General features: G+C 36.6%; 1 protein-coding gene across 1 annotated transcript; it reads right to left on the bottom strand.

Annotated features, from left to right (window-relative positions):
* Window positions 1–384: 384 nt before the first annotated feature.
* Window positions 385–8,836, bottom strand: LOC139891003 (protein disulfide isomerase-like 2-3). Its single transcript, XM_071873936.1, has 9 exons — window positions 8,676–8,836; window positions 8,330–8,488; window positions 2,733–2,846; window positions 2,392–2,555; window positions 1,843–1,942; window positions 1,539–1,715; window positions 1,324–1,469; window positions 1,069–1,215; window positions 385–693 (listed from the first exon to the last, which is right to left on the bottom strand). Exons 1-9 carry the CDS (start codon window positions 8,814–8,816, stop codon window positions 519–521), a joined length of 1,323 nt encoding a protein of 440 aa, XP_071730037.1. The 5' UTR covers window positions 8,817–8,836; the 3' UTR covers window positions 385–518.
* Between the last annotated feature and the right edge of the window lie 858 nt (window positions 8,837–9,694).

Below are 9,694 nucleotides of genomic sequence, written 5' to 3'. Positions count from 1 at the left end.
TTAACTTTCCAAAACATTACATTTTATGAGGGTGGCCATATTTGATTGAGAAAACATATTAAATGATCGTTAGCCTTATGCCTTTTTTTTTTTTTTTTTGACGTTTGTTCCAGATTGTTACCCTAATAATATACCGGTACCCTACTAATTGAAATGCCAAAAATGCCCCGCACGTGAAAAGCACATGGCATCACTTGACAAACCTAGTCTAATGATCATCAGGTAAAGGGACCAACGACGAATTAACAATCATTGGGTGACCAACCAAGTAAAAAAAAGTAAATGGCTAATGCGAGATCTGGAACAAACATCAGGGACCAGCAGCGTAATTTTTTCTATTTTGTTGTTTAAAACTAGACTAGAAGGTAAATAAAACAAGTCTGTAACGGCCATTTTTTTAAGGAAGCCTCTAATGTTACGAGTACTAACACCAATACCAATACATTTGAGTCACAAAACTCTGTTAAATAAAAAAAAAAAACTTTTCTACCTCATTAAATTAATCTTCATTGTCTAACTTACAATTCTTCTTTTACTGGACTAGCATCACCCATTAGTTCTTCAAGAGAGAATTCGTCTTCTTCTACGATCTCTCCGTCTTTACCGTCCCACGGTTCGGTTTTCACAACGGGCGGTGTCCCTTCTAATGGTAGGGTACCCTTTCCACCGAGTCCGGCTGTTTTCACAAACTCACTGCAAATTCAAACACACGTCATCATAGGGCCCGTTGATGCACTCATGCACATATGTATGTGAGTGTCTGAACGATTTTAACCAACTTACAAAAGGGTTGATTTCAGTAATGTTTTATCTCTAATTGGTCAATCAAATAACGTTCAAAATATATAAAAATTACTTAAAAGTGGCAACTGAGAAAAAGAAAAAAAAAAGAGAGAGAGAGAGTAGACTTATTTGGAAAATGTGAAATATGAAAAAACTAAAACTTTGACTTTGAGTTTGGTCAACTCTACCCATTTTGACCCGTATAAAATTATAGAAATAGAACCCGTATTGACACCCAATAAGCCTAATTTGTCAACAGTATAGAAGGACAAAGAAAAAACATACATGATCTGGTCTCGTTCAAATGCGCTGCGAAGTGGGGCATATACGGCTTTCTTTATATTCAAAGCTATCAAAGCTGGATACCCATAACCACCAACACCAACATGCTTCTCGAGTTCGGCCTGTTTACCTGCAGCAGCCCACACATAACTGCACAAATATACACAACAAAATCTCCCATTATAAGTATCAAACTAATTTCCTCTAAACAAATAAGACAACAAATAAGACACAAATTGATTAAATATTATAATTTACCTGTAGGGACTCCTTTTGAACTTTTCTGCAATTGATAGTAGCGTCTCTAAATACTTGTTCCTACCATCTGCCTTGGAGTCCAGAATATCGGGAAGAAAGGCTACAAAACAGATGGCAGCTGAACCGCATTTTTCTTCCATTACATCCTAAACATCCAAAATATTATTATAACTCAATGCTATTTTTTCATAATAATAAAGAATTGAATAACTAACCGGACTAGTCAACTCCGTCACTTCAGGAGGAGCAACGTTTGTTTCAAGCTGAACAAGGGCAAATGATTCAATAGCTGATGCACTTCTTGCTCCTTCATAAGTGACAGGACTATCTTTGTCTACACCAAATACCAAAATAGTGGGGAAACCTTGTACCTTATACCTGCTCATTAAAGACTGACACCCATAATCCATCAGTAAAAAATATGATATCGGTAACAACTTGATGCAGTAACCAAATTTGACGGTGAGGATGCAAAAAACAATCTTATTTTAAGTTTAGTTTATTTTGCTTCAATATTACCTTTTCATCATCACAGTTAACATGACCAAGCTTCACCTTCCCCTGCAAGTTCTTAGCAGCCTTCTTCCACTCAGGAGCAAGCTTCTTACAGTGCCCACACCTGTAGAAAAAGAAGAAAAATCCTTAAAGAAGTCGAAAAGCAACTTTAATTGTTTAAAAATATATTAGATTGTAAGATACAACTACCAAAAAAGTTTCATCTACAAAGATTACGAGTAAACATCATAGCTAGCATATCGATTTAAGTATTTTACCAGTCAGCAAATAAACCAAAGGGACATAAGTACGAAACTGCCGAGATTTTAGAGGTGAAAACTAAAAGGACCATCGTGGTTACTAAACTTTGTTTTGTAACTCAACAAAAGCTCTTATACTTTGCATATGTTTTTAAATGATTAACCAGCCAGCAGTATATCATCTAAGCATATTAACATTCAACTGTATGACGCATAGCCCATGATGTAATTAAGAAAACAGCGCTTGCAATACTGTAACCATAAAAAACAGGAAGGCTAATGCATGCAATAAACGCAAGAGCAGAAAAGGTACCAGGGTGCAAAGAATTCCACCATCCAAAGATCTTTACTTTTAACAACCAGTTCATCAAAATTTTGTGAATTCAGTTCAACTGATGCATTTGGCTCTGCTTTTTCACTTGACCCTCCTGTTGTCGTCGTTTTTCCACTTAGCCTGTCCTTGAGGAGTGCTTTCACCTGTGTACAAGAACCCATCTATGAATACTTCAAACATTACAGTATACATATAAGATAAGAGAGCACCTTACTAGTTATTTCCGTTACTTGGCACCAAAATTTATTTTCAGCATGTAATATAAGAGAACGAAGTTATTTCTATAAGCAAGATGTGAAACTTTAATTTCAATATATGACCTGTTTGAGTGCAAATTCAGCTATTGGTTTTGCTTCCCTAGCTCCTTGATAATCAATAGGAGGTTTTCCAGGGACGAACACTTTAATGGTTGGAAATCCTTTAATACCATATTCCTGTAGAAACAAAATGAGAAAGAAGTTAAGACACATATAGAACGTCGTACAATTGAAACAAACAGAAACTTGGATTAAAAAAAATCTTGCAGGTAAGAAGAAGCAAACATAAGACGTTATTACAGTCTAAAACCATATTTTGGCTTTACCCTCTAGGATAGCAATAATCAAAACCACCACATCCTTGGTATTTCGACTCAACAAAAGCACAAAAGCAGCCTAGTATCGTCAATGTTACACTTACTAATGTGTCCACGGACAAAGCAACCATCTTCCAACTTTTAGTCTTTAGGTCTATACGAGTTTAAAGTTACTTTTTGACAAAAATATTTTACATAAGTAAACTCTGATATTGTTATTACATGTTATTAAATACACTTTGGTCTTCACAAGGAAATATCTATCCAGATTTACAAGACCTAATCAATATTTAATGTGTATAAATTTTTCTGACTAAGTTTCCATTTGTTATAATTCAGCAAGCTTATTCATCAACAAACAACAATCATCTGGTCCAACACACACTAATTGTAAATGTCATTGCATTTCTCATGAGAGTACTTCATTAGCTTTAATCAATACAGTTCATATCAAAATTCATCACATTTTTACGTGAACAAGGCATATACATAACCTTTCATTGTCTGTACAAAACATTCTTTTAAGTAAGAGTAAATACTCAGCTAAAACCCTAAGTCTAACTCTAAACGACGGCGGCGACTATTTGATTTCGGACGATCTGCTTCAATTTTCCGGCTATTGCTGGGGCGGGAAACATGGGAGGGAATACTCGTAATCAAAGGATGAAGATGGATGGTATTTCAAGGTGAGGAATGAGAAGAAAGACAAACGGCGACACATTCCAAACCCATACGGTGAGTCTATGAAAACTACGTCACTCTTTGTGACCAATCTATCTGATCGGATCGACAAACAGGGATTATGTTTATTATGTCAACCTTATGGGGAGGTAGTGGAGTCTTATGCCACATTCAAGAGATCGAAGTTTGGCCAAAGGTTCGGGTTTGACAGGTTCGCAGAGGTTAAAGATCCCAACGGTTTTGCAAAAGTGTTATCTTCGATTTGGTATGACAAGCTTCGTATTTCGCAAAGGTTGCCAGGTTTCAGAAGAATGAAAGAAATACGTTACCATCGGCTGATCAGTTTCAAAGAAAGAAGGATACTAAGGCAGATCTGAACCATGGTTTTCAAAACAAGGAGTTTGTATCTCCTGCTTAATCGTTTGCCAACGGTTAGAATACGTATAGCAACGCTGTGAAATCAATGAATAATTCTAAAGGATCGAATAACGTCTCTCAAGGAGGAAAGGTCAATAGGGTAGTGCTACTGGATCACGACTTGATGTAACTACAGGATGCTTTAGTGCCGGTTCTTTAGAATTATTACCTCTGAGCAGTAGCACAACAGAAACAACTTATCTCTGAGCAGGTCACCGTCATAATTAATGGGGTTTAGTATGATGTTATGATCCAAGAGGTGGGCAATAAAAGGGTGTACATTGAAGGGGACAACAATGAACTGATGGAGGACAACAACTCCACAGTTCCTTCGAATTATGCCGTATCTGATGATGAATATGAAGTGGAGGAAACACCTATGGGTAATGTTAATAAACAAACTGGATCACCTAGTAACAAAGTTAATGAAGATGATAAGTCGAATGATAACGGAGGCCAGAATGTTTATAGTGACCAGAAAAAGATTCCGGATAAGATAGACAGTGGTGGTTCGGTTGAGGAGGGAAGTAACAAGGAAAGCAGCTCCCTTCATTCCAAAATGGAAAAGGGATATGCGGATCTATTTAGGAATGAGATTGAATCAGTTGCAAAAAGGGGTGCTAAAATTGGGTTTGATGAAAACAAATTGAGAGATCTCTACTCTCAGTTAATCAACCAACTTGGGGTGCTCATGGATTATCAATGAATTTTCTGTCCGTTAATATTAGGGGAGTAAAAGGTGGAGGAAAAGAGCGTGGATTAAAGAGATGTGTTGCAGGAAACATATTCATTTTCTAGGCGTAAGAATCCAAATTGTCACGGTTGGAACTCTTTCGAATTAAATCGATGTGGGGTTATGCATGTTGTTTATCGCAAGGAAGATCGGAAGGCTTGATCTCGAATTGCGATCCGAATCTATCATTAAAGAACGCATTTGGTATGATCCTAATTTTGTGATTGTCAAAGGAAAATGGGTTAGCTCCAACGAGACAATTTTTATGATTAATGTTTGTGGCCCTCATACGAGTAGTGACAAAGTTCGGGTATGGCTTGCCTTAAAACTTTTATGCGAGATAATGCGGGTGAATTCGTGTTGTTCGGTGACTTTAATTACAGACGTGGCTTCAGTATTTAACTCTTTCATCGGGAATACGGGTCTCTTGGTGGTAGAAGGTTCACATGGGCCAACAAATCCGCTTCCAAGATGAGTCGGATTGATAGAGTTTTCGTTCTCGCTAATGTTCTTTCTATTTTGGTAGATATGAAGCTTATTACATTGCCTTGTGATGTTCCGATTATCTTGCGTTGTTGTTCCACAATGGTGAATGATTTTGGACCGGTACCTTTCAAGCTATTTAATTCATCGCACTATTATGCAGACTTCGACCAAACCGTTCAAGAGGCATTGGGTGGTGATGATTATGGTGCAGCAAACAATTTTCACGATAAACTTAAAGTAATCAAGCACAAACTGAAATGTTCGATTAAGGAGAAAAGAACCAACAGTGAGTCTAGAATGAAGGTGGTGCAAAATAAATTAAAGGATCTTGATTTAAAAGTGGATGACAATTCGGCTAGAGGTAGATAAAAAAGAAAGAACTGAGTTCATTATGGAGTTGGATCAACTACATAAGGTTGAGGACGTGGACACGATACAAAAAGCTAGGATTAAGTGGGATAAGAGGGTGTCAAAAACTCAAAATTCTTTCACACTATGCTTAAACTAAGAAATAATGGGCAATCGTTAAAACGTATTTCGATAAATGGGTATTGAATTTCGGATACGGATGGCATTAACGAGGCGTTTTTCTCCTTTTCAAGGAGAAGTTTTCGGTTGTTTCTAATCACCAGCTGCCCCAAATTGGATTCCGGAGAATAAATTATTTTCTAGAGATGTGGATGAGTTGGAGAAAGTCGTTACCGAAGAGGAAATTCGTGAAGCGGTATGGGAATGCGGGATTGATAAACCTCCGGGCCCGGACGGTTTCTCATTCTCATTTATCAAACTTTATTGGGATGTTTTACGCCACGATATTGTTGCTGCTATATCATTGGCGTTTTACGAACAGAAGTTACCAAAAGGGGCACGTTCAGCATTTTTCACATTGATCCCGAAGGTCCCTAACCCCACCGTCATGAAAGACTATAGACCGATATCGTTGGTGGGGGTTCAATACAAAATTATAACCAAGATCCTAGCTAACCGGATGGCGAAATTTGTTGACAAAGTTATTAATCGGCGTTTGTGTCGGGGCATCAAATTCTTGACGGTCCGTTAATTTTATCCGAGATCATGGGTTGGTACAAGAAAATGAAGAAGAAAATGTTCATTCTAAAAATCGATTTTGAAAAGACGTATGACACGGTTTCATGGAAATTTCTTGACTATATGCTCGACTTGCTGGGATTCGCGAATAAATGGCGTAAGTGGGTGATGATGTGTCTGAAAAATGCGCATACCTCGATGTTAATTAATGGTAGTCCCACAGATGAGTTTGAAATGCAAAGAGGTTTACGCCAAGGTGATCCGATGAGTCTGTTTCTTTTTTTTATTATTGTTATGGAGGGTTTACATTTGTTGTTGCGGGATAGTGTGATGAATGGTGTTATTAAGGGCGCTAAAGTGGGGAATCCTCCTATAAACGTGTCACACTTGTTCTATGCGGATGATGCGGTCATAGTTTCCGAATGGCATAAGGAAAGCTTGACTAACACATTGCAAGTGTTAAATGATTTTTTTTGTGCTTTCAGGCTTCAAAATTGCAAGTTTTTGGTGTCGGGGTGCGAGACAAAGAACTGGAGAAATTCATAGTTGCTTCGGGTTGTACTCGTGGACAGTTTCCATTTACTTATTTGGGCCTTCCTATTGGTGTCAATATGAATCGGATTGGGCATTGGAAGATTATGATGGATAGATTCAAAAAACGACTTGCGGGATGGAAGGCTAACATGTTGTCAATTGGCGAAAGGTATACTTTAATTCGATCGGTGTTAGGAAGTCTTGGTACCTATTTCCTTTCTATGTTTAAATGCCCGGAATTGATTATCAATGAATTGGAAGGAATTCGAGCTAGTTTTTTAGGAGTAGCATGAAAGATAAAAGAAAAATGCATTGGGTTCGTTGGGAAAATACTTTAGCTTCTTATGACCGTGGCGGGCTAAACATAGGTAGTGTTCGAGCATTTAACCAAGCTCTTTTATGTAAATGGTTGTGGAGACTACGCACTGATCTAATGTCTTTATGGATAAAAATAATTTCTGCCATACATGGGGTTACAGGTGGTGTAAATGGTAATGCAAGTTGTAGTAGTAAAGTTTGGTCAAACATTGTAAAGTCTTATATTTCAGCTACAAACAGCAACATTCTGCCTAGCGGCGTCTTGAGTTTGAAAGTTGGTAACGGGAAAGCGCTTAGATTTTGGTTAGATAAATGGAAAGGACAGGTAACGTTTAAAGACAAGTATCCCCGTCTTTTTCATTTAGAAGTGAACAAGGATTGTTCCATTGCCGGTAGATTGATCGACGGATCATGGACATGGGTTTGGTCACGAGATTTTCATGCCTCCCGAACAGCAGCGCATCTCGAGAACCTTTTAGCTGAGATAGACGATGTGAGCTTGACAAATGATCCAGACACATGGAAATGGAGTAAAGCAAATGATGCCATTTTCAAAGTTGGATGCACCAGGCGGTTTATAGACAAACATAGATTGCCGATTGGAAACATTGCTACAGTGTGGTTGAAAGTTCTTCCCCTCAAGGTGAATATTTTTATTTGAAGAGTCGCCTTAAATATAGGTTACCCACTCGCCTTAATTTTCCGGTTAGGGGCATGAATATCGATGACATTTCGTGTTTGTTATGCCCGCACCGGGTGGAAACGTTGGGCCATGTGTTGTTCACGTGTGATATTGCAGCGGAATGTTGGCGGCTTATTCGTGTATGGGTCAATGCGCAAGTGCCACACTTTGAGGGTTAGTCCGAATGGGTTGAGTAGCACCAATCATGGAACACTTCGATTAATAGGAAGACCCGTATTTACACCATTGTTGCGGCTACAACTTGGATGAATTGGAGGTTTCAGACCGCTACTTTATTCGATTAATCCTAATTTCTCATTAGGGAGGTGGTAATATATAATTTCGACGTTAAATATAAGAGTAAATACTTGGCCAAAATTAATTAAAATGATTAATATGGGAAACATATGAAACTAAATCAAAACTAACAACAGAGTATACAAACCTGACCAATGGCTTGATGTGCATCAGCATCAATAGCTGCAACAGTTGCTACACCTTTCAACACTATAGCTGCTTTCTCCCATATTGGAGTCAAAGCTTTACAATGACCGCACCATGGTGCATAGAACTCAACCAAAACAACACTATTTGAATTCAAAACCTAAAAATACATATATATTCAATAATCAGTATATCACAAACTACATATTTACTAATCACCACATCAACAGATCTCAATTTCCTTCAATCAACACGCTGTAAATCAAATAATTACATCATTAACATATTGATATATACTGTTATGCTGAAATCACATAATTAAATAAAATTGAGATATATTAGGTTACCTTAGATTTGAAATTAGAAGGAGTGAGCTGAACAACAGGTGATGATGAACCGTAAAATGCATCAACGAGATTTAAATTTGAAGTGGCTGATAATAACAAGATAAAATTAATTACGATCAATAGTTTTGATGACAGAATCATGATTTGTAATTAAACACAGTTGAAAAATTGAAAAACGATGAAAAGCGAAATTTAAAAGAAAAAATACTTTTGCAAGAGTTGAGTATAAAAACCCTTTGGTTTGTTTGATACTGCGGACGGGATATACGTGTTTTAACCAATTGAATTATAACACGTCATACTGTCAATGTTGGAGGAGTAGAATTTGTTGAACGTAAACATCTATGTTGACACGAGTATGCAGGTGATTAAGTAAAATTAAAATGAGAAAAGTTTTCAACTGTTATAAAAAGTTAAATTGAATGTTAATTTTATTATTATTATAGATATTGTATAGTAGATTTTTTGAGTATAAATATGTGTGTTATGAGTTTATAAAACACACACTAAATATATTCTCTCATATTCTCTCTATATACTTATTAGTCTACAGTCAAGAACTAGGCTACTAAAGGTAGTTATAAGCCTACTGAATTATAACACGTTATCAGCACGAAGTGCTCCGTATAATCAAGGTTTATCTAAGCAAGCACACGTCACTAATCAAGGTAAGAAATTATCTAACTTTTATTAAATTCACTAACATTTATATTTATGTTATTTAAGTTATATATGGTCGGTTATACCGCCTGAATTATATTTCTGTAATCTAACTTTTATTAACTTCACTAACATTTATATTTATGTTATTTAAGTTATATATAGTCGGTTATACCGCCTGAATTATATTTCTGTAATCTAACTTTTATTAACTTCACTAACATTTATATTTATGTTATTTAAGTTATATATGGTCGGTTATACCGCCTGAATTATATTTTCTGTAATCTAACTCTTATTAACTTCACTAACATTTATATTTATGTTATTTAAGTTATATATGGTCAGTTATACCGCCT

Source organism: Rutidosis leptorrhynchoides, chromosome 2, assembly GCF_046630445.1.
Source record: "Rutidosis leptorrhynchoides isolate AG116_Rl617_1_P2 chromosome 2, CSIRO_AGI_Rlap_v1, whole genome shotgun sequence".
Taxonomy (NCBI): Eukaryota; Viridiplantae; Streptophyta; class Magnoliopsida; order Asterales; family Asteraceae; genus Rutidosis; species Rutidosis leptorrhynchoides.
Note: the sequence above shows the minus strand (reverse complement) of the source record. Positions and strands in the feature narration are given on the sequence as shown.

Bases quoted from the DNA above. Each gene is read 5' to 3' on its own strand.
- LOC139891003 (XM_071873936.1), bottom strand. From the start codon at position 8,816: ATGATTCTGTCATCAAAACTATTGATCGTAATTAATTTTATCTTGTTA. The intron at 2,847-8,329 runs GTTTGTATACTC...TTGTTTCTACAG, and splicing joins CACATCAAGCCATTGGTCAG to GAATATGGTATTAAAGGATT. The intron at 1,716-1,842 runs GTAATATTGAAG...TATGGGTGTCAG, and splicing joins TTAACTGTGATGATGAAAAG to TCTTTAATGAGCAGGTATAA.